The 25,080-nt window shown below is 43.7% G+C and overlaps 1 protein-coding gene across 2 annotated transcripts; it reads right to left on the bottom strand.

Moving 5' to 3' along the window:
- On the bottom strand, positions 1-24,232 carry PCMTD2 (protein-L-isoaspartate (D-aspartate) O-methyltransferase domain containing 2). 2 transcript variants are annotated; one of them, XR_008791400.1, is made up of 6 exons: positions 19,037-19,367; positions 15,936-16,038; positions 14,954-15,125; positions 7,732-7,855; positions 5,291-6,206; positions 1-378 (listed from the first exon to the last, which is right to left on the bottom strand). XR_008791400.1 is itself a non-coding variant. In XM_056108124.1 (6 exons), the coding sequence occupies exons 2-6, from the start codon at positions 19,341-19,343 to the stop codon at positions 5,824-5,826; spliced, it is 1,089 nt and encodes a 362-aa protein (XP_055964099.1). In that variant the 5' UTR covers positions 19,344-19,367; positions 24,048-24,232; the 3' UTR covers positions 4,652-5,823. The 2 variants fall into 2 exon arrangements, 1 of the variants encoding a protein (XP_055964099.1); XM_056108124.1 differs by lacking the exon at positions 1-378 and adding an exon at positions 24,048-24,232 and having other exon boundaries at positions 4,652-6,206.
- Between the last annotated feature and the right edge of the window lie 848 nt (positions 24,233-25,080).

The raw sequence follows: 25,080 nt of genomic DNA, 5'->3' as shown, positions 1-25,080 counted from the left end.
AAAAGGGTCGGGTCGTGCCCATATGTGGTTAGGAAAGTTACAGAGTCTATAAGTTTGATATACCATGCATTACAAAGTTTATACCAAGTTAATCATTGTCAGTTACAGCCATGACAGATGTTTTCTCAGGATAACCAGACATAGCACAGGCTTTACCTGCCATAGGTCAAGATAGCCATACCTAGCACAGGCACATAGTCAGTTAAAGGGCCAGCTTCCCACAAGAAACAGGAATATCTGCAGAAGACACACTCTTTCTGCCACTTGCCTTCCTTCTTGTAGTCTCAGGAGGTGACCTTGCAGAGGACAAGGACGGAGCCAGCTGCAGAGGTGAGCAGGTTTGGGGTGTGTGGCAGTCTTGCAGGGTGGTTGCGAACTCTAAACAAACCAGAGTATGTATGTACACCCTAGGATTCACATCTTGAAAGACACTAAATGCTTTTGAACAATGGCGGTTAAAGCATGGGCTCTGAGTAACTAAAAGGGCACTTCATGTTTCTGTCTCTAAATGGGACCTTTTTCATCTCTCTCCATCCTGCTTGCCTTTTTTTTTCCCTCGCTTAAGGACCTAATCTTCTATGCCTGCAACAGTTCAGAAACAATATATTCCATGTATCCAGATTTCATCCTTTGTCAACCTACCTTGGGTACAGTTAGGGCTAAACCCTCGCCTTAACCTGTCCCCTAGCCCAGCCCTACCATAACCCCATCCCAAACCCAAACCCTAGCCCCAACTTCCCACAGCAACCCCAACCCCATTTCACAAGGCTTACCAATAAACCTACATCTTAGCTCTGACTTCCCCTGACTGAATTATAGTCCCAGAACCTAATCGTAGTTCACTAACCTCTAAACCTGTACACACAATCACTTACCTGCAACTTGCCTGTTTCTTAAGCTATGTTGTGAACCATTTTGGGTCTTTTAATATTTGGCTCATTTGGGGGACACACCTGTCAGTGCTCAGGGGTTACTCCTAGCTGTGCACTAAGGTATTACCCCTGAAGGGCTCAGGGGATCAAATAGGGCGCCAGGGATCAAACCCAGGTCAGCTGCATGCAAGGCAAACACCCTATCTGCTGTACTATCACTCCAGTCCCATGTGTGTTTATTACTAAGAATCAAACTACTATGTTGAGTTAGGAATGAAGTAACTGTGTATAACTTTAGAAGGAATTATGTGAAATAAGCCAGAGAGAAGGAAAAAAGCCATATTGTCCCACTCATGTGTGCTATACAAAGATGGAACCTTTCTTAGGAGACTCCTACCAACCCATGGAACACTTCCTGCTCTTTTCTTTTGATGGAAGAGCAGTGACAGTGGTCTCTGTGTTTGTCCATGGTTCCAAGGCTCTTCAATATTTTTAAGAATGAAAATATTGAGTAATAAAGATGCTCAGGCTCAGAGTTACGAAATAGGAAAGTTTATTGGAAAGTAGAAGAGAAATTCCCCAGCAGGGGAGCAACTCAGATAGGACTAAGTATGGCTTATTTTGTGGGGGCTTTATAGGAAGACTAGGTCTCTGTGTTACTTACCAAAATATTTGAATATTCCTATTTGTTTCCCAGAGATGTCTTGTTAATTTAGGGCCTATTCATGTTACTAAGATTTACATCTCAAATTCCCACATAGGCTAATGGGAACGGTCTCTTCATTTTTTAAGACCTTTTAGGTTATATATTTTACCATATTCCCAGATGTTGCCCCTTTGTCTTAGTCCCCTATGAGCCCAAGGTCTGGCAGTAGAATTTATGGTCTTGGGAAAGACTCAGAAAGAGGACAGGGATTTGCAGGAATGTTTAAAATGTAAGATGAGGACAGCTAAAATGAAGCTGCTCACAGAAGCTACAAGGAGAAACTAAATCTTCCTCTTTCACATTTCCCTTCTCTTAAAATCTTCTGAATTCAGAAAAAAAAAAAGAGGCGGGGTGGGGGCATGCACAGTGAAAAAATGAAAGCAAATCATTGGTTCTGTCAGCAGAATTGGGGTCACTAAGCAGAAGGAGGAATGGGTGGATGACATCAACACTACTGTTAATAAATACAAAAAACTATTTATTTTATGATCCTTGTGAATGGCAATGGCCAAAATAAATATGAACATATATTCTTAAAAATAAAAAAATCAAGTCACTTATGGGATAGGGGTATGGTACAGTTGTAGAGTACAGATGCCTTGTATGTTCAAAACTCTGGGTTCTATACTGGACATCCTTCTCCACCCTGCCCCTTCCCTTCTCCAAAAAATAAAAGAAAAAAAACCCTCTCAATGCATTGTCATGACATTTAAACTGTTTTTTCAAAAATATTTAATCCTCCTATATTAATGGAAAGACCCACAATGGTCCAATGGTTACAAACATGGTTGAATCAGAGCTTAAGCCTGAAGCTAAGTCCAGGGTTGGGTGTAAGGAGGCATCCAGTCAAATCACCAAAGCAAACACAGGGAGCAAAGGCTGGGGACCAAGGGTCTTACTTTCCCACAGAAACAATGTGACTAGGGATCCCTAGCATAGTGCCCTTAAGGAAGATTCAATTCCTTATATGTGTCAATGATGTTTACAAAAGAAACCCCCCATGAGGTCTTCAGTGTTCTTCCTAGAACACTAAGACAAAATGATCCTTTTAGCAGTGCCAGATTTTCCTCCCTCTCTTCTAATCCTACAACTCACCCTGACCTACACCCTTAAGATGTCTAGTAACATAGGATACTACTATCTATCTTTTTTTCTGTTTTGTTTTGGGCTCACATCCAGTGGTGCTCGGGGGCTATTCCCAGCTCAGTGATCAAGAGTCACTGCATGAGATTCCAGGGACAGAACTTGGGCCTCCTTCCTGCATTAAAAGCATGTGCTCCAGTCCTCTGAGCCCTCTCCCTGGCCTTCCAATAGTATCTTACTCCATATATTCACTCTGAGGAAAACTGTCACTGTCACTGTCCTCCCATTGTTCATCGATTTCTTGAGCGGGCCCGGTAACATCTCCCTTGTGAGACTTGTTGTTACTGTGTTTGGCATATAGAATACGTCACGGGTAAACTATGCCCAGAAATTAACTCCAGTCTTCTGACCCCTATTTGCTCATATATTGGAGCAGGTCACTTTCCTTTTTGGCCCTTCCAATTTGGAGTTAATGCATGTGCTCAAATGGCATGGAATTAAGCAATTAACACAAACACTTAGTCAAAGAACACAAATGATTCTAAGGAAGTTTACTTTTGAAGATTTATGGAGAAAAAATGCAGTCAAGATTTTTTAACCAAGGGCTATAATACAAAAATTAGGGTACATGCTAAAGTTTGGTTCCCCAACACCACTTGGTCCCTGAGCACTGCCTACAGAATGGCCCAGGTTAACTGCTGCCACCTTACAGTTCAAGCTATGCTACAACTCAAGTCATCATCACAACAAATCACCACCCCTGGTTGGTTCAAGAATCACCAGTGGGGCTCCTAGCAGAAACAAGTGATATCAAGAATGTTAGTTCTTAGCTTTTATTGTTACCTTCTGTGTGTATCTATGTACATCAGCTCACTAAAATCTTTGTTTTGATTTCTTGCACTAATCCTCTGAAAGATTTATACAACTGTTTTTACAATAAAATCTTAATATTTATATTTTTGATATGTGTTCTGCACACCTATGGCTTTCTACTTTTCTATAGTCTATACTATAGACACAAATCACATGTAAAAAGATAGACTTAAGAGATAAAGTAGTCAACAATTGTCAAGAGTTTGAGTTACAATAATAGGGCTCCAGATGACACAAATATACAGGATTCATCTGCTTAAAAACAGATATAGTACATCATATTAACTCTTGTACAAGATGCTAAAACACAGAAAAATTCACTTATAATTTTTCTTTATTTGTATAAGAGAAACACCAAACTATTTGACTTATATTGCACCTATACACACATATATATGTATATATTTTATAACCAACTTTTGGTTTGAAAAATCACTGACAACATGTAAATCCAAGCTGTTAGGAAAGATTTAACACATAAAGGAAAAAAGATGTCTTATGCATTGCAAAGAGTTTTTACAATGCAGCAAGAAGGCAATTTCATGGTTAAAACCATGAAATTAATGGAAATTCTTTAATCAGGGTACTAATATAAGAGAATTTACAGATGCCATTTATCTTCCAAAACATCCTTATGTTTCAGAGGTTTCTATGTATCAGAATTATGTCTAGAAGGATCTGTGAACTATGATACGTCAGTAAGTAAATGTCAAACATGCATTTCTCTCCAAGAGAATCAAGTTTGACTTTTAGTTAAAAGGTAGGAAAAATACAACTATGAAGTAACCATCTTTTCAGTACCTTAAAATTACAAATCTAGAGCAATATACATTTCGCAGCTATGCATGCACATAAGTATCCATGATAAAATTGATTCTATTACTAAAAATAGAGCAGAGGTTTAAAAAAAAAGAATAACTCAGTAAAGATTGTCAAACTACAGAGACTGAATGCCAGCAATTACAAAGAGGCTAGAGATATGGGGCTGGAGAGATTGTATAGTGGGTAGGGTGTTTGCCTTGCATGTGGCCAACCCAAATTTGATTCCCAGCATCCCATATGGTCCCCCGAGAACCACCGAGGAGTGGTTCCTGAGTGTAGAGCCAGGAATAACCCCTGAGTATCTCTGGGTGTGACCTCAAAACAAAACCAAAACAAAAGGCTAAGGATAAAATTAATTCTAAATCTGGATGCTTAATTCTACATATCAACTTTCTGTCTTTGAGTTTATTTATATTTTATACTATTCTTTGGGATTTAAAAAAAATAAATTTTGAAACGAACCAATGTTTTGGAATAAGCAGCTATCTTATAGGACCATCTTTTCTAGACCCTTAAACCTGATAAAGATAGAAGGCTCTCAACACAGGCCTGAAGAAGATGGACTTCTCAAGTCAATGTAAGTTACACTGTTCTAAAACAAATAAAATATTAAAATACATATATTTCTTAAGAAAATGTATAAAACAAGTATTTTTTCTCCATATTACAAAAGCTAAAAATCTATGAATTAGTATTATAAGTACAGAAAAATTTCCAACTAAAGTAACACACACACACACCATCACACCATCACACCATCCCTGCAGACTGCCTACACCAAAACCCCCATCTGTCATCCATCTGTGATCTTGTTCACTTCCCCTCTCCTGAGGTACCACCATGCTGACCCTTGCACACCACTCAGCATTCTATGCTGTGTCCAACATCCAGTCACCACCACTGCTGGGTGACAAGGAGTCATTCTGTTACTTACACATAGCACTTGTCTCATTCTTCAAGGGATTCTTCAAGGGATTATTCAATGTTGGTTCTGGGATAAAGAAAAAAAATCTTCGAAATTCTTTTGAGATTTCAGAAAGACATCTCGAACTTCCATCATTTATTCTACTTTCTCCCCACCACTTTTCCTTTCTAAAATTATAACTCACAGCTTAAGATTTACAAACTTGTGCTATGTCTCATATTTTAGAAGCAATATGGGTTAATGACTTCAGGTTTCCTGTTGAATGCAGACAAGTCTATCTCAGGTGAGAAATGTCATCAACCCTCTCTAAGTGCAGAATCAGCACTTCATCACCAGGGAAAAGGAAAAACACCTTCCCTAGGAAGGTCTCTACCTTCTGAGAAAACATGCTTCTGTGCACTTTAACTTAATCAAGTCATATTTAAGGAAATCATACGATTGAATAAATTCAAGAAGACAATTGAGTATTAGAAAAAGCAATGACGAGGGTTCAACACTTCCCTTCTATTTGCATCTATTCCAGGCCATCTTGGAGGCAAGCATTACTTTTCTCTGTAATAAAGCAAGTAATATTTCAGGGGATCTGGGAGAGGGAGGCTCAGGACCTTCTCACGCAGGAAGTTCACTGGGGGATCTGGTTTTGATTCAGACAAGTTTTCCTCTTCTTTCCGCTGCTGCTGTTCCTCTTCTAAGTCCTCACAGCTGTTGTCATCGGAGGGGTTGGATATACGACTAGCAAAGACTTCTTTGTCCAGAAAGACGATTGTTTCCATTCGACGGCGGCGAACTCTCCTCCGTTTAAACTTAGGAGTGTTCTTTAGCCCACTTCCATTTTTGATCACGGCTTCCTGATGAATTATCTTTTTAATGGTACCCCGGATGGCAATGCGAGCCAAGTCCTGGAGGCTGCGAACTGCCAGTGGTGCTGTACATAGAGGAGATGGTCCAAGCCTGTGAGTGAGGCACTGAGCCCATTCTGAAGACCCTCTCCAGCCCCCTGAATGCACCTACAGATCTACAGGAAGTGTAACAGGAATGCAAATGGAATCCAGTTCTCTGATTTGCATTCTGGTGACAAAGGAAAGACATTTTCAAATGCATGGATCCTTAACATACGTAAAGGAAGGCAGTAATACTGACTGTAGGCTGTGTCAGTGTAAAAAGCTGGGGCATTTTCTTGTTTCACTATGCTAGTTACCATAATTAGTCTTGTACTCTATCTCATCTAATAACATAATAAATGTGTTCTGCATTCCATTACCTTTTTTGATAGTACTTTAAAAATCTAAAAAAAAGTGATAGAAGAAAATAATAAATAAAATCTGACTATTTGCTCATTTATGCCGGGGATTGAACCCAGATCAGCCACATGCAAGGCAAGTGCATTACCCACTGAACTATCACCCTGTCCCTCATATAAAAAAAGCATTTTGGGGGCTGGAGTGATAGTACAGTGGGTAGGGCATTTGCCTTGCACACAGCTGACCCAGGTTCGATTCCCAGCATCCCATATGGTCCCCTGAGCATCGCCAGGAGTAATTCCTGAGTGCAAAGCCAGGACTAACCCCTGTGCATTGCCGGGTGTGACCCCCCCCCAAAAAAAAGCATTTTTAAGAACAAAAGTTTAAAATATTTCATGAAGATAATTTATATGTGGCAATATAAGGAAGGGTGTTTCTGGAGGTTTAGTTTTTAAATATGTTAAGTGAATTAGCATCACATTTATTCCTCCTGTACCTAACTCCTCAGAAAATAACCACCCACACTATAGGATACACTCAAACACTGTCCATAATATCCATTATCCAATTGAGGGAAGCCTGTGTAGAATCTCAACATGCTCTTCCTGAGGTCTAGGCTGCACCAGGGTCCCAGGCCCCAAATACCTCCCCCACTTTATCAACACAGGTCCTCCTCTGCCTGTCTTTCTCCTCTTCACTCAGCTCCCGAATTCAACTACACAATCTAAGAACCCTAAGTAGTATCACAAGATTATTATCTGCCCTTTGAAGCCCAAACCTCCAAACCCCAACACCTCAGGGTGCCTTCCATATCAGAAACTTTTCCAGGCCTACCAGACTAAGAATCCTGTCCAACCAGAAGACAGAAAGCTCACAGAGGCAGTGCTGGGGTTGGCTGAGTATAAGGCAAGTGCCTTAACCCCTGTACTATCTCTCTGGCCCCCAATGGTTCTATAATGCAGCTGTACCACACATTGCTCATACAGAAAACCTGCTAGCTCTCCCCCCCCATCCTGTGTGAGGAGCCCTATCTAACTTTTCCATGTGCTCTAGTTCCTTCCACATGTAGAATTCTTATAGAATGTAAAGGTTTCAATGTTGGAGAGGGAAATAGCTCCTTAATATTAAAAGTTCCTTATACATTTTTTTCCCTGCAAATTCTGCTAAGATTAAAAAGATCTAATTGTAAGAAAGGATCTTTTTACTTACGTAACTGGACAAGTCTTGATTTTCCGGACTCTGAATGGCAGGGCTGGATCAGAGGAGCAAAAGAAACAGCCAGAATCTTTTTGGTTTCCCAAGCAGAAGGTCCAGTACGTGTGATCTTAGTCAACTATCCCAAAGAAAAAAATGAGACTATTCAAAAGATTTGCTTTACACAATCTAAAAAGACAAACTATCAATGAAACAACCAGAGAGTTCCAAGAAGTTCTATTGTCCAGATTAGAAAGTGAAAAAAAGAGAGCTGCTCTAAAATAGGACATGGGGCAGGAGAGACAGTGCAGTGGGTAAGTTGCTTGGCTTACACATGACCAACCTGGGTTCTAGCTCTGGCACCCTGAGCACAGCACTAGGAGTAAGCCCTGAGCAAAGGCAGGTGTGCTCCCGGGCAAAGATGGATGTGCGCGCGCGCGCGCGCACACACACACACACACACACACACACATACACAAAGACAGTCACTGGTAGTGCTTTACCTCAGATGAAATCTAGGGCTGTTGGGGCTGGAGCAACAGCACAGTGGGTAGGGCATTTGCCTTGCACGCAGCTGACCTAGGTTCGATTCCCAGCATCCCATATGGTCCCCCAAGCACCGCCAGGAGTAATTCCTGAGTGCATGAACCAGGAGTAACTCCTGTGCATCACCGGGTGTGACCCAAAAAGCAAACAAACAAACAAAAAAAACTAGGGCTATTTTTCTATGGTGGGGAGTGGGGAGGGGACAACAAAAAGATGTTCATGCAACAAGAATTTAACAGCCACACATGGAACAAGAGTCTTAGGAATCACTATTACTGAAGGTGAATGTGCTGTCCTGATGTGCAGGCACTAAGCCTCACCCTTGGGAGATGGACACTCTAGGGTCTGAACTTCCCTGAGACTGTGTTTCAGTGGGAATACCTGCAACGTAGATCATCAAAACCTCCTCTGTGACTCTCAGAACTCATAGTACCTTAAGATCTCTACTGCTCAGTACTCAGTCTTCCTATGAATATTGAGGGCCCACATTGGATATAGCACTATTTCTTGCCAGATGTCAAGCCAAGATTAATGCACTGTTGTCAAAAAATGTCTAAGCCAGAAAATCCTCTAAAAACTAAAATTCTGGGAGTCAGGGAGACCGTGCAAAGGACTAGTGCATATGGTCTATATGTATAATACTGGATTTGATTCCCAGAACCCCAAGCTTCCTGGAAGCAATCCCAAAGCAAAGGAAAAACACCTAAAATTCTACGTCATGGATCTTTGAGCTAAAAAAAATAGAGCAGCACCAGGAGCTAAAAAAAATAAAGCAGCACCAAGTTAAACATCAAAATGTTTACTAATTTCATATATACTAGCAAAGAAATTGTTTTCAAAACCTTTTATTTGTTTTGAGGACACAGCCATTGGTATACTCAGGAGTGACTCCTAGCTCTGGACTGGTGGCTGCTCCCAGCAGTGCTTGAGGGACGATGCAGTACTGAAGACAGTAACAGAGTTGGGCATATGCGGGGTAAGCACCTTAACCCCTGTACTATCTCTCGAGCCTCAATCTGCTTTTATTTTTAAATAAAAATACATTATAAACAAAGTTGATAAGCTGCAGGGGAAGGAAAAAGTATAATGACATGCATGGAAACAAATTCTGTAAGCAGTTCTTTACACTCTGGAATCCTGAGTATATTTTACAGTTAGATGGCAATCCCTAAAAACTTTAATTATGAACTGAATGTCGGGTTAACCTTACAGTACAAGTTATTTTCCAGTGCTATTTTCCAGTGATGTTAAAACATAATATGGGGAGTTTGCTGAAGGCTGATGCTTTTCATGCAGAAGGCCCAGGTTCAGTCCCCAGCACCGCATAGTACCCCTATACAACACCTGAGTAACACCTGTGTAAGAGTAACCCATAAGCACCACCAGCTGCGGCCGCAAAACTAAAACAAAATAATAAGACGTCACTAGCAGAAAATAAGCTTAGTAATTAGGAACCAAGACAGCCTGAGAAAAAGCTGATGTAGATACAAGACTCAAGAAGTGAGAAGAGAGGGGCTGGAGTGATAGTATAGCAGGTAGAGCGTTTGCCTTACACGTGGCTGACCCAGGTTCAATGCCCAGCATCCCATATGGTCCCCTGAGCACCGCCAGGAGTAATTCCTGAGTGCATGAGCCAGGAGTAACCCCTATGCATTGCCAAGTGTGACGCAAAAAAAAAGAAAAAAAAGAAATCAGAAGAAGGGCTGAAGCAATAGTAGAGTGGATACTTGCCTTGCACACACAAACCTGGGTTTGATCCCTGGCACCCAATATGGTCCCCTGAGCCTGCCAGGAGTGAACCCTGAGTGCAGAGTCAGGAGTTAAGTCATAGCACAACTTGGTGTGGCTCAAAAAAATACAACAACAATGAAAATTACGTGGTCCTGACTAAATCGGAAGCACAGGTACACCTCATTCAACTATACTTAACTTTATTGTGCTACAAAGATAAATGTGTTTCCTGAAATGGAAGGTGTGAGCCACTGAGCTTGGAGCCAGTCTGTCCATACCATTTTTTCTGTTGTTGTTGCTGACTGTGTTGTTGCACACCTGACTGTGTTCAGGGATTACTCCTGGCTCCACACTCAGGGATCTCTCCTGGCAGTGCTCAGTGGACCATATGCAGTATGAGGGATCAGACGTGGGTCACACACGTGAGACAAGAGTTTTGCCTGCTATTCTATCTCTCCAGCCCTGTTGGTGCCATTTTCCAAACAGAAGGTGCTAATGTCATGTCTGCAACACAACTGGGGGATTCTCCCAATATTTCAAATTTTTATGACTATTAAGTCTGTCATGGTGATCTTCTAGCCTGTGACCTTTAATACGATGGCTCACTGTTTTTGGGGTTCCACACACTGTGCCCACATTCAGAACTTAATGTGTGCCCTAGCACTCCATCGAGCCCTGTCCCCCACACATCCTTTCCTCTCCCCCCTCTTGATTCTGAGACAAGCAATACTGAAATATGCCCGTGAAGAGTCTTCCCATGGCCTCTCAAGTGGTCAGACCTAAAGAAGACTCCCACTTCTCTCTACATAAAAAACTACAAATGACAAAGCTGAATGAGGAAGGCCCAAAGCTGGGCCTCTTTTACAAAAGAGCCAGGTGGTCGGGGTCAAGAAAAGTTCTGGCAGAAATGAAAGGGGCTGCTGCAGAGAGCACCTATGTGATGTGGGTGTGTAGCAGCCTGACGGCTAGAGTTAGATGGGATGTGTGATCTCCATACGGTGGTCTCCTGAGCCCTGGAACTGCAGGTCTCACTGAGACCAGGCCCTGGCTCACGTCGCCTCCACGAGGTGGACAGAGGCAAAGAAGCTGCAGGAGAAAAGTCCGGGGTTGGTTCCTGAGGTTCAAGGAGGCTGATGGCAGCTGAGGCAGCTGAGCTGACCAACCAAGCAACTGCAGCCAGTTCTCCAGAAGATCTAGCTGAGAACCTGAAGAAAGAAGCCCCACTGAACAGCAGATTCTCCTAGAGGGCGCCTTCTGCCCTGAGAGGCGGCCAGAGGGGACGTCCCAGCTGGGGACAGAAACTTTGAAGTGCAGCCACCTCTCCTGCCAGAAGCTAATGCAGCTGTGACTTGAAGTTTAAGCCAGGGCTTGTTTCCCCCAAACCCTCAGAACCCTTAAGAATACAGGGGGCAGGAGGGGAAAGGGGGCATGGACACCAGTAGGAGGGAAACTGGGTACATTGGTATTGGGAAATTGTACACTGGTGAAGGGCTGGATGTCAGAACACTGTATGACTAAAACCCAACGTAAACAATTTTGTAACTGTGTATCTTACAGTGATTCAATAAAAGGGGAAAAATGAAATTGTTAAAAACTCATTCTAAGTCTATTCTACATGTACCATCCAACGGGCATAACAAAGCCTGAGAGTACATAGGCATGACTTCCAAAATAGCTGACGCTCACTATTGAGGCCTACTTCTCAGAAAAACAGGATTTCTTTCAAAATACTCCTAGCTCTCTGACAGCACAACTGTCATCCCAAAGCTCTGAGCAAAAGGAACGAGGAGGAGAATGCTTTACTACCCGGAACACAACCTCCATCATGCAGCCCAAGGATCAAGGAGTCATTTTTAACTTTCAAGTCTGATGAGTTAGAGGTACATGCCAGCTGTCTCTAGATAATGAATACTAACATTCAAACAATTATTTCATTGGTCACCACCTCTGGCAAATGCAAGAGAGTAAAGCTATTAAGAACAATGGTACAAAGAAACAGAAAATCAAAATTTATCCTGTCTCTTCTTATATATTATATCTCAAGATAACCAAACAACTAAAGACAAAAGGGTTTATTTGGGGGGGGGTTGCTTTTTTTTTTTTGCTATTTGATCACACCCAGCAGTGCTCAGGGCTTACTCCTGGCTCTGCGGTCAGTGATCACTCCCAGGGGACCCTATGGAATGCAAAGGATCAAAACCAGGTCAGGCGCATGCAAGGCAAGCACATTATACTATCGTTATAGCCCCAAAAGTTTGTTTGTGTTCACTGACGTATAGCCACTACAAAATAAAGAAGTGAATGATGGAATCAGAATGCTTTTTCTACAGCCCTTAGTGAAATAGGGGTCACACCACACAATACTGGCATCAGGAAATAGATACAGGAGCCCAGGTTGACCCTGAACAAAACAAACTTAAGCAGCATGGGTCCACTTATGCACAGACTTTTCTTCTACCAACGAATCTCACATTCATGGATTCACGGAGAGCTGACTGAATGTCACACTCTTTTTTTGTGTTTGTTTTTGTTTTTGTTTTTGGGTCACACCCGGCAATGCACAGGGGTTACTGGGTTACTCCTGGCTCTGCACTCAGGAATTACTCCTGGTGCTCAGGGGGGACCATATGGGATGGTGGGAATAGAACCTGGGTCAGCCACATGAAAGGCAAACGCCCTACCCGCTGCGCTATTGCTCCAGCCCCCATACTCCTATTTCAAAAGGGGGTATACTCACATTTAAAAAAGACGTCCCTGGGGCTGGAGCAATAGCACAAATCCCAATTTATAGAGAAAACAGAAAACAGAATCTGTGAGCCAAAGACATGGCTACCAGAACTTTCACATAATGATTAATTTTCTAAAAAGATTAACTGCTCAGAAAAAGTGAAAACAGAAAGAGAAGTTACAGATCATAGATTCAAAAATATAAGAAATACATCACAAATGCAATACATAAACCTTAATGAAGTCTCCCTTAAGCTATCACAAGTGAAATCTTTTTGTTCATTCTGTTTTTTAAAAAACAAATTTTGGGGGCTGGAGCAATAGCACAGCGGGTAGGGCGTTTGCCTTGCATGCGGCTTACGTGGGTTCTATTCCCAGCACCCCATGTGGTCCCCTGAGCACTTCCAGGAGTAATTCCTGAGTGCATGAGCCAGGAGTAACCCCTGTAAATTGCCAAGTGTGACCCAAAAAGAAAAAAACAAAACAAAACAAATTTTAAAGGGCCAGGAAGATAGCATGATCCCTTGAGCACCACCAGGAGCAACCCCTGGGGATGTCCTCCACAACGCACACAAAGATTACTACAATCAATGAATTTGGAAAAATTAGAATACTGGTCAGACATTTGGAGATGCTAAGAAATTGCTCATTATCTTTTTGGTTGATAATCATTTTTAACCATGTTTATTAAACGAGAATCCTGGGACTGAGAGAGAATGCAGCCGTTAAGGTGCACACGCACACCTAGTGTGTGCCTATTGTGGTGCGATTCCTGGCATTATATGGTCCCCTGAGCATTGCCAGGTTCGGCACTGGAAGACCCAGGTATCTCCAGTACTACGTGCCCCAAACAGTATCACCTCCTCAGGCTCTTGCGACCAAGAATTGCTGGTGGGGCCTCTGGATCTCCTGAGCACCACTGGGCACAGCCCCCCCAAAAAATCCCAACACTTTTACAGATACATGCTGGAATATATTATACATATTATATATATATGTAAATACATAATATATATTAATGTGTATGTTATACATATGTATGTGTGTATAAAGAAATTTCAATCAGGGATATTCACTAAAACCTTTTTATAATAGTAAATAATGGTGAGAACCACAGTCTACCTTATGTCCAGTTGTAAGAATATAAGAACTAAATAATACACTGACCATGGCTATCAATTTAATAAATAGGCTACAAATAAGCACCAAAAAAGTATCAAAAATTCAATGACTTCAAACTGTTTTCAAACTGACTTTGAATGCTTTTAAGTAAAACACTAAGTTCTAAAGTATAAGTACAATGACCTTTGTGCAATAGGTTATAAGAAGAAAACTCAAGAGAGATACTGATAACTTATTATTAGGGTTGGGATTATGAACAATTTTTTGTGCCACATCCAGCAATGCTCAGCACCTACTCCTGGCTCTGTGCTCAGGAGTCATTCCTGGAGGCCTTGTGGGACCTTATGGGATTGGGGAGCAAACCTGGGTCAGCAGTGTTACAAAGTAAATATGCCATACCTGCTGTACTATCATTGTGGCCCCAGAACAATTTTTCTCCTGCCCTGAAACATAACAGTTTATGTTTTTCTGAATTTTTTAAAATAAATGATTATAAAATTAAATGCCAACATTTAAAAAATCACAGGAAATTATGCAAAATTACACAATCTCCTGATTTTCATCATTTGTTTCTCCTAATTCTTTGTGACTCAGAGACATTCTTCCTGGTGACTACCTGGAATACAATTAATTTAACTCATTTAATACAACCTGCTTTTACCAATGAAAGTATCTAAAACATTTATGACAGTATCGAAACCATATATGTCTAAAATAGCAGACATGGGCAACATTCCTACTAAGCAAGGGATTCCTGGGAACACTCACCATCACAGATTAATAAGTAAACTAACAATGGGAATGTATTAACTAATGATTTATATCTGTAAAGAACAGTTACAGAAGGTGGGTAAGGGAGAAGGGGAGGGAGAAGGAGAGGAGAGGCCAGAAGAGAAGAGAGTAAGGGAGTGAGGAGGACAGGACAATTAAGGCTTCAGTGCAGTGAATACCCTGCCCAGGCAGGTCAATGTGCCCACTCCCTAGGCAATATTTAGGGCCAGAGCCTGCTCTAGAATCCTCAATTGCAACATGGAGGGTTCTCAGGAGGAAACAAGCATTAATGGGTGTGAACTTCCTAGTCGATGTGCAATAGTCACGAAGGGGGTCTGACCTTCTCTTCCAGTGGCATGACAAGGATGCCCCCCACTTTGAGAAGGTTCTTCATGTATTCCTCATGTTCTTTCTGGACACCAGCCCCACAGTACACACGATCATATTGACAACAATCTGGAGAAATCTCCAGGCAATTGCCAGTAACAAAGGAAGGCTCACAGAAATCAAACCTGAAAGTAAACATTTTCTGTAAGTAAATGTAATTTATCCAGTCTATATAGTCAATCTATGCTAGCCATAAGTTATGTTCTAAACATACAAATCCCATGATACAATTGACAAGAAATTAAAAGCCAGAACTTCTAATAATTATACATTTTAAAAGGTAAAAGGTAAAGGCCCTCCCGTTGATCATCGATTTGCTCGAGCGGGCCCAGTAACGTCTCCATTGGAGACTTTGTTGTTACTGTGTCTGGCATATCGAATACTCTCGGTAGCTTGCCGGGCTCTCCGAGAGGGGCGGAGGAATCAAACTCAGGTCGGCCATGTTAGAACCCAAGAAATTCCAAATACAAAAACAATGAAACCAAGTATCCAACTTTAGTGAATCTCCAACCACTGTTTTTTTGTAATTCATCATCTTATTAAAGATCTACTAGACATATGAGGGAGGAAAATACATTTTTTTCTATAAAAGTTAATTCTGAAAATAAGAAAGTTAATGCCTTAAAGTGGGAAGAGTTAGGAACATATGCTGTTTAAGACAAAAGCAAAAATACTGTTTTAAAACAATTAGGTCATAAAATGTCTCTACTGAAAGCATGAAAACTGAGCAAGGAGCACAATGTTTCCATCTCTTATAATGGGGAAAATTCCCTTTACTTGGGTTAAAAAAAAAAGAATACATATATCAATCTGATTCTTCTATCAATTTATTCATATTCACCAGCATATAAGAACTAGTAAACTGATTTCTCTACTTATAACAAAAAATCTAAGGCATTAATTAAGTCACACCCCAATCCAATGTCTGATCTTACTTGTCAAAGCTTTCACTTGTTCTGATGAAGAAGTCTAGTTTCTGCTTTGCATACTCTATCACATCTGAATGGAGCTCCACACCGTGGTTTACACCAAAAGGACCTAAAAGGTTTCAGAATAAGCACTTTTAGAATTAGGACAAGAACTCTCATTATTTCTATTTTATCAAATGCAACCTGTTCAATTTTGCATACATAATTTCATCAATTCATAAGCTTTGAAGTAGGACCCCATTTCTGAGCATAAATGACCTAAGCTCATCTTTAAGTCTTCAAAGTAACTCCTGCTTGTTTCTTCCTTATGATGCTCACCCTGTGACATCAGAGATTTCAGCTTTCTAAAACCTGGGTCTCTTTCCTCTCAAACTTTTAAAGTAATCATTTGAAAATGTGAAAAAGCCAAGGTTTGAAGTGAAAGCCCAAGGTCTTACTAATGAACTAAAGATGAAAGTTGTATTTGCAAATAGAACAGGATATGGGCCTCTTTTCCACAAAAGGTCCCTGAATACACTCAAATGTTAACATTTTAATATCAAAAGAAATTTATCACTAATTTGAAATAAAGCCATGAGACAAGTTAATATGAGTTCACTTAATGATGAATGTTTCCAACACATGAAAATATCTAAAGGTTAACTCTGGGTGAGAACTACTGACACAAACAGCTAAAATAAACCACTTTATAAGAAGGTTAAAAACCAGACAATTCTTTGTACTGATAATGACAAAAGTAGTCACCTTTCTGGAGGGGTGGGGGGCAGTTTAACTTCTAAGGTGCTGATTCTACTCTACACCCTTTTCTGGGTGGTGCTTACAGGGAGACAGACTCACATGTAAAACTGTACTAAGCTCCACTTCGTCGAATCAGTACAAGAGGTAGCAGATATTTGTGGACTAGAGGTACCCAACTCTGTACTAGAGTTAAGTGGCTTTTCATGTACTGTGAAAGGCTGGAGCCTTTTCATGTACTGTGAAGGGCTGGAGCGATAGCACAGCGGTTAGGGCGTTCGCCTTACAAGCGGCCAACATGGCCGACCCGAGTTCGATTCCTCCACCCCTCTCGGAGAGCCCGGCAAGCTACCGAGAGTATTCGATATGCCAGACACCGTAACAACAAAGTCTCCAATGGAGACGTTACTGGGCCCGCTCGAGCAAATCGACGATCAACGGGAGGGCCTTTACCTTTACCTTTACCTTTCATGTACTGTAGAAAGCAGCTATTCGTGCACTGGCGGTGAATGTATACTGGAAATAACTGTACTAAAATACACAGCAACTCATGTCCTGGAGGAGGGTAAGTTACTGCTCATGTACCAGAGTTAAGACAGATCTCCAGTGTTTTCGATCTGCATTGAAACCAGGAAGGCATGTGGGTCTTTCACAGATAGGCACACTGGGGCCAGAGAGATAGTGCAGGGGTTAAGGCACTTGCCTTGTCTGCGGTTGACCCTAGTTTGATCCCTGGCACCAGACTATCTCCCAAGCACAACTGGGAGCAAGACACCAAAGATTAGCCTCCAAGCACCATTGGGTATGGCTCTACCTCTCCACCCCTCAAAAAAAGAAAAAGTTAAAAATAATATAAAGGCACAGTGGAGGCTCGTGCCCTATGGTCCCACACAAACAGTGAAAGTGAACACATCTCTATGCACTCTATCTTTACCATCTGTATGTGGGTGTATTTGGCACAGCAGCAGAGGACAAGGTCCCTGTCTTCAAGTTTACCTTTTAGCATCTCATACACAGACTGTCTCATAAAAAATAGGTATGAGATACTGATGTTCTAACCTAAAAAAAAATAAGGCCAATTCAGAGACCAGAGTGATAGTAAACGAGGTAGGGCGATTGCCTTGCACATAGCTGACCTGAATGACCTGCACACCACCGACCCAGGGTTTAATCCCCAGTATCACATATGGTCCCCAGAGTCCACCAGGAGTGAACCCTGAGTGCAGAGCCAAGAATAAGCCCTGAGCATCGCCAGGTAGGACCCAAAAAGCCAAAAATAAAAAAAGAGTAAGTAAGTCCAACACTTTTTTTCAAATGGTCAATTCTGGGATAGGGACACAGTTCAAGGGGTTGGAAATGCTGAATGCAGCCCTGGTGGCCCCTTCTATCCTGGGGCACAAGCAGCACTGCACTGCTGGAGTGAACACCAAGGCTTCAGGACTGTAGAATCAGGTCAAATATCAAAGGGGATAACCCCAGGCACTCTATAGTACTGCTTGGGAAAAGAAAAATAAATAAATAAATAAAAAGTACAAGTTCTTTTTGGTATTAGTACATCTAATTTTTAAAAAAAACGGGGAAAAGCTTAACTCCAAAAAAAACCTTTACATTATCCAATTTTAAAAAAGAATGACAAGAAAATTTGGGTAACTGAATTAAATCAGAAAATTTTTCCTTTAGTTCAGACAGGCTAACATTACTCAGTGTGTCCTCCATTGTCTAGGATCTACCTTATTTTTTTAACATGTGAGCCATACCCCATTATCAGCTGTATAAATGAATATGGAGAATTTTTTTGGCAACTTATATAATATGAATGTTCAATTTATAGACTCATTTTATATACCTTTATGCCCCACAAAGGCCCTCCCATTGTTCATCGATTTGCTCGAGCGGGCCCAGTAACGTCTCCATTGGAGACTTTGTTGTTACTGTGTCTGGCATATCGAATACATCACGGGGAGCTTGCCAGGCTCTGCCGTGTGGGCGAGATACTCTCGGTAGCTAGCCGGGCTCTCCGAGAGGGGCGGAGGAATCGAACTCGGGTCGGCCATGTTGGCTGCGTGCAAGGCGAACGCCCTACCGCTGTGCTATCACTCCATTTCTCAGGCGAAAAGGAGTCTCAAGTGGAGGAAGCTTAAGAAGCCCTGGTCAAGAAGGGTGTGCTAATCAAACCAGGAAGGTGTAGATGTGAGGGGACAGAAAATAGGAGGGGGTCCGTCTTAAAAATCTTCCTTTCCCTCTTAAAATCCTTCCATTCTCCTTTCCGGTACCCTATAACTTCTAAGACTCCAAAAGTGGAAACAGGGCCAGCAAGCTCTACTTCTGCAGCCAAGATACACAGCATACTCCAAAACTCTCTCTATATTTACCTAGAATGAGTCCCACCATGGAGCTGAGGTACCCAGTGCCACTGCCCAGGTTCAAGAATGAGAGCCCAGGCTGCAGGTCCAGGGCTTCCATGACCTCTGAGTAGATGCACGGAGCTGAGAGATGGATGTTCCCATGTTTCCATGCCAAGTCTTTATAAGCATTTTCCTTAAATTCTTCAAGGTAGTAGTCAGCACGATCAATCGCTCGGAAGGCCTGCTCTACCAGTTCTGTCCGGATGTACTGGGCTTCTTTGAGATTATCTATGAGCTCATCGTTGTCTTCCCCCGCACTCACAGCACCTCCCATCTTGGAGACCACTCTTAGATACCACTACAAGGAAATAGTGTTTTTAAAGAGCTGTTGACATGCAAAGTGAGAACAGAGTCATCACATTTCAAACAAGGCTAATTCTGAAAATAATGCAGGAAAAACTCCCAATTGTCAATTCCAACCTCACACACCACTGAGGATGTCGGGTTCAGAAGAAAAATTTAAAATGACTTAAATTTGAAATTCTAGTCTCCTTCCAGAAATAATTTTGTAATTTTAACATCAAACAAGTCATATGAATCTGAGATACTTAACAAAGAACCACTCTAAAATATTCAAGTCACTATCACTGTCCTCCCTTGTTCATCGATTTGCTCAAGTGGGTCCAGTAATGTCTCCATCATGAGACTTGTTGTTACTGTGTTTGGCATATCGAATATGTCATGGGTAGCTTGCCAGGCTTTGCCGCGCGGGCGAGATACTCTCGGTAGCTTGCCTGGCTCTCCAAGACGGGCGGAGGAATCGAACTCGGGCTGGCCATATTGGCTGCGTCCAAGGCAAATGCCCTACCCGCTGTGCTATATTCAAGTACAAATTCAAAATTTTACTAAAAGTTGTTAACCTGAACAGTCACTTTTGTTTTGTTTTGGGGGTCACAGTTGGCTGTGCTCAGGGTCTAATCCTGGCTCCGCACTTAGGATCACTTCTAGTGGGACTCAGAGGCCATATGGGGTATTATAGATCAAACCTGGGTCAGCCATGTGCAAGGCATGCACCCTACCCGCTGTACTGTCACTCCAGGCCAAAAGTCAATCACTTAGAAAATTAACTTATAAAATAAAATTGACTTATATAAAATTAACTTATAGAATATAGATCTGCCTTAAATATATTCACATATGAAAAAGTCACTGAAAGTTTAAAAGGAGAGTTGATATATCTAGAAGTCATTGTTCTACTGTCAACTTTACTTTAAAAAGCTCAAATGCTGTCAATTTTTTTTTAAAAAAAATATTTCAACCAGTAAATAAATCTTTAAAAAATTGAGTTCAGGTATAAACAATATATTATTCATTGTTTGAAATTCAAATTTAACTGAAGTCCTACACTTAATCTCCTACATACATTTATATGTAACATATAAATATCATCAAGCAGTCTATTCATGTTGACTTGCATATTCTAATACACAAATTTCAGTCACTGTGATGACAAAAACCTCATTATGACAAATACACACACACGTAAACAATCTCATTTTGGAACGGGAGCTGATACAGCTCTTGCACTCCTTGTATTTTAGTGGATAGCTAAAATACACTTCCAGTCATTTAACAGTAAAAATGGTATCTATTACCTCCTTCTCAACAGAAGCCTGCAAGGAGAAAAAGTGACAACTTTTGAGCTACCCAGTAAAATGCACCTTTAACTATTTTACACAACCCTCTCGGAGCACTTACTCTTCCTAAAACCATGGAGGCACCGTTTCCAGCTTTATACTTAGCCCTAATAGCTTTTTCAAATAAATGTTTTACTTCACATAAACTGGTTTACAAAATGTCTAATATGGTGTTGGGGGGTGGGGAAAGGGGGAAAGAAAACACCAGACAACACAAACACATGCATTTTCTGAATCAGAACATCTGTTAGAACCTATTCTAACTGCACTATTACAAAGTTTACACATGCTTTCCTCACAAACTTCTTCATAGAGGTGTGGGGAAGAGATGACACAGACACAGCCACACATACAACCAGCAATTGTGGTGGAAAAGGGTTTTCCAGGAATGAAATCACCCTGCACACAGCGATTCTTCACTGTTTTAGAGCAAGCACTAAAGGTGTAAAAGATAAAGAGGGGCATGAAACCAAGACACCCACCCCTAGAGTTGGAACAGTTCACCTTCAATATCTGTGTGCTGAATGTTTGTTAATCAGTAAGGTGGTCCAATGATTGTATGTCCACTCCTGTTTTAAGTTGGTTCAGAGCCCTGGTTAGATTATAGCGAAGGAATCAAGTGCTAGGAGTTTAATCTTGGATAAGTCAGAGTTTTGACACTAAAGCATACACCCCTCATCTAAATTATCTTGTCAACATGGAGGTCACTGATTGAAGGTGGAGTCCTAGGGTCACAGAGCTCAGAGAGTTAAGAGTACATGGTTTGCATGTGCAAATCCCAGGTTCAATTCCCTAGCACTGCATGGTCCCCTGAGCACCACCTGAAGTAGTACACAAACCACCCCCCCCCAAAAAAGACCAAAGTAACGTGGAGTCCTCTTTTAGCTGCTTAAAGTTTTCTTAGCACATGCCCTCCAAGCTCGGTGAAAAAACCTAGCTGAAAGCCTGTTATATTAACATTCTATACGGTGTTCTAAATCAACACCATCACTCTATCTTCAGACAAACACAGACTATATACTGTACATATTTCACTTTTAACAAAGTACTTATCACTGATTTCAAATTCTCCCCTCTCTGAAAGCCTATTCCATATGCAAGTCTTGACAATTTAGCAAAAATAGCTGCAGCCTTTTACAGGCACCCTATGACAGACCTGTCATGAATTCATTTTTGCTTCACAACATCATGAAGCAAATGAGAACTGAGAATTTTTTTAATTTGCTGTGTGAGGAAAGGGCTGAAATTCTGACCCAAGAACTCTAGCCAAAGATCTGTGTTCCTTATACCACTCAAACACAGCTGTAAAAATTCTCAAGACGATTCCCAGCATCCCATATGGTCCCTCGAGCACCGCCAAGAGTAATTCCTGAGTGCATGAACCAGGCATAACTCCTGTGCATTGCCAGGTGTGACCCAAAAAAAAGAAATTCTCAAGAGAGTACCATTCTTTACCATGTAACACACTGGTACATGGTAAGGAAAATGACAGACTAAGTAACTACTATCTGCTTACCTATCAGATGGTAATAGCAGATGGTAACCCTATCTGCTGCCACTAGGTTTCGTATATGTGACCATGTGGTGAGTAAACTGTGTAGTAATCTAGTACTCCTTCACAGTAGCAACAACCACTATTTATTACTAATCTTGATGTGATCAGTCATAATGCCCAAAACACCAACAACACAACACGTTCAGTGATCCAAACCAAACCTGGATCTAACTACAGGGTCAAATCCATTTTTTCACAGTAATCAGTTTCTGGATGAATCAACAGCAGATTATCTTTGCAATCCTGAATTTATTCATGATCCCACAGTAAATGGTACAGTCCAAAAGTGATTGCCAAGCCTACTGAGAACACCCTGAGCATCAGCAGGAAAGGGAAGGTCTCATGCTGACCCCAAGGGAGGAAGTAGCTATACCCAGGTCAATGCTGCATGAAGCCTGATAACTTGGGTCACAAAATCAACCTACATAGGTTGTCAGAAAACACAGGGAATCCATATTCCAACTTAGATGTGATCGTTTGTTTTATGTTGGTCTGGTTTAGGGCTATACTTAGCAGTGATCAGGAGTTACTCCTGGCTCACAGGTGAGGGATGACTCGTGGCATTGCGCAGGGAAACTTGTGGTAGTCTGGGCAAGCCTCTAGGTCTCCTGGAGGAAGAATATGTGCTCTGGTCTCCTTTGTTCCAAGTCCCCAGGCCCAGGGTGTCAACACTTCTTAAGAGAAATGTGGGTAAAGTAATTCATGTGGACAGTGGGCTGGGGGAAAGGACCTAAACCCACACCTCCAGTGTGTGGAATAAAGGCAACTGACCTCTCTTGAAGATCAGACCTCCTTAGAGGAGTCAGAGGGATTTTTCACGAGCACTTGAAAGGCATGCCATGCATACACTATCCATTCGCCTGATAAAAGGCAGGCCAGTGAAGCATGTTAGCTGAAAATTATTTCAATCAAACACAAAGAAATACTTTCTGCAACTGGAAGTGCAACCACTGAAAAACTTTTGTCTCCCACCCTGGGGATGCCCACGCCAGGTAGAAGCAGACAAGTCCAGGGCCTGAGGCTATTCTTTGAAATTGAACTCCAAGACTTGGGTGGCCCCATTCCCCCACAGCAGGGCCATTCATTCCCAACTGTTTAGAGAAGCCAGGCCTTGCTATGTCCTGGAAGACCAAATATTGTCATTGACCTAAGTTACTCCTTTAGCAAAAGGAACTGCGTATCTCCAACCACTGGAAGGCGAGGAAAAGGGGCATGAGCGGAAGACAGTTTCTTCCACCCAGCGAAAGGCCAACAAAACACAGGGACCAAGACTGGACCTGGCGTCCCTCGCCAGCTACTGCAGTCCCAAGGCTCTGCCCCCACCGCCCGCCCGCCCGCATCGTCATTCCAAGACTTCCAACGAACTGCGAACAGACAGACTGAACACTGGTGTCCGGAGTCAGGGGGAATTACGGGACCCCGGGAGAGTGACCATCACACCCCACTAGGGAGAGACTGAGGAGTGGGAAGGCGCGGGGGACGCCAGGGCCACTCAGAGGTGGATGCAGGGGAGATGCAGCAGCGGTGGAAAGGGGGCGCCCCTGAGGAGACGCCTGAAGAGAAGGCGCGCCCCGCAGTGCAGCCCCCACAAGGGGAGGCGAGGCCGCCCCTGAGGAGACACCTGAGGAGGCGCGCCCCGCGGGGAAGCCCCCACAAGGGGAGGTGAGACGGCCCCGAAAGGAGACACCTGAGGCGGCGCGCCCCGCGGAGAGGACTCCCAGGGGAGGTGGGGCGCCCCTGAGGCGAGTCCGGGCGCAAGGGGCCAGCAGGGAAGGAAGGGGAGGACCTAGGGCAGAAGCCGCCCGCCCGTCGCCGCAGGCCAGGTCAAGGACTGCGAGGGCGGCGGCGGCGGCTCTACCTCCGGGATCGGCCGGCCCTAGCACGAGGCTCGGCCGCCGGCGCCGCGACGGGCAGCTCCTCAGGCGCGTCCCGGCCGTCCGCCTCCCAGCGCCGCGCGGACTCCGCGGTCGCAAACATCCGCCGCCGGCGCGACGCCGGCGCGCAACGGCCCGACTGCGCGTGCGCCAGGAGCGCCGCTTAAAGGGGCCGCGCCGCGCGGCCCGAGCCGGCTCCTCGCTCCCCGCGGCCTGCGCGGGCAGCGTCCGTTCCCGGGCCGGGGTGCCCCGGTCGCGGTCACTCAGCATCTGGGAGCGGCGCGCGGTGCGGTGGTCCGCGCACGCGGCCGTCCTCGCTGGCGAGACCGTCGGCCGCCCGCCGCTGCCCCCTTAAGGGGACCCGGCGCGCAGACCCTCCTCTTCCTCCGCCCGCGCCCTCGGCGGCCTCACCGGCGGGGCCGCCGCCGGCTCCCCGCTCGGCCGCTCCCGGGGCGGCGTCCGCCTCGGCTCCGCGTGGGCCGCGGCTGTTCCCGGGACGGTCCTTCGGGCCTCCCGGGCGCGCCCAGACCCCCGACCTCGCGCCGCCGCGCACGCCTGCGGGGGGCGCCGCCCCGGGAGCGGCCGTCTCTGCGCGCCGGGCGCCAGGGCGCAGCCCCCGCGATGGAAGCGGCCCGCACGCAGCGAGGGCCGGCGCCAGGGTCCCGGTGCTCCGGGCACGGCCCTCTGCCCTCCCTCGACCGTCCGCCGTGCCCACGCGCCTCCAGGCTTTTTTCTCTGGAACTCAGCGCCCCGGGCACCCACCGGGAGCGCACCTGTGGTGGCACAGGCAGGGCTTACCCCTCCCCGGCTCATGGGGAGCACTCGCAGGGGAGCACGGGGAGTTGGGGGGGAGTGGCAGGCAGCCTCGTGGAAGAGCCACACATGCTTGGTGTGTCTGGAGGGTTCCCCAGGCACGGGCGTAGGCGTGCTGGAGGAGGCCCAAGC

This window comes from Sorex fumeus, unplaced genomic scaffold (assembly GCF_029834395.1).
Source record: "Sorex fumeus unplaced genomic scaffold, SorFum_2.1 ptg000193l, whole genome shotgun sequence".
NCBI lineage: Eukaryota > Metazoa > Chordata > Mammalia > Eulipotyphla > Soricidae > Sorex > Sorex fumeus.
Note: the sequence above shows the minus strand (reverse complement) of the source record. Positions and strands in the feature narration are given on the sequence as shown.

What these genes read in the sequence shown, in the direction of transcription:
- PCMTD2 (XM_056108124.1), bottom strand. Translation starts at nt 19,343, where the DNA reads ATGGGAGGTGCTGTGAGTGCGGGGGAAGACAACGATGAGCTCATAGAT. An exon ending in TCATGCCACTGGAAGAGAAG is followed by an intron (nt 7,856 to 14,953) that starts GTCAGACCCCCT and finishes TCTTTGGGATAG; the next exon opens with TTGACTAAGATCACACGTAC. An exon ending in ATCAAGACTTGTCCAGTTAC is followed by an intron (nt 6,207 to 7,731) that starts GTAAGTAAAAAG and finishes CTCTATGTACAG; the next exon opens with CACCACTGGCAGTTCGCAGC.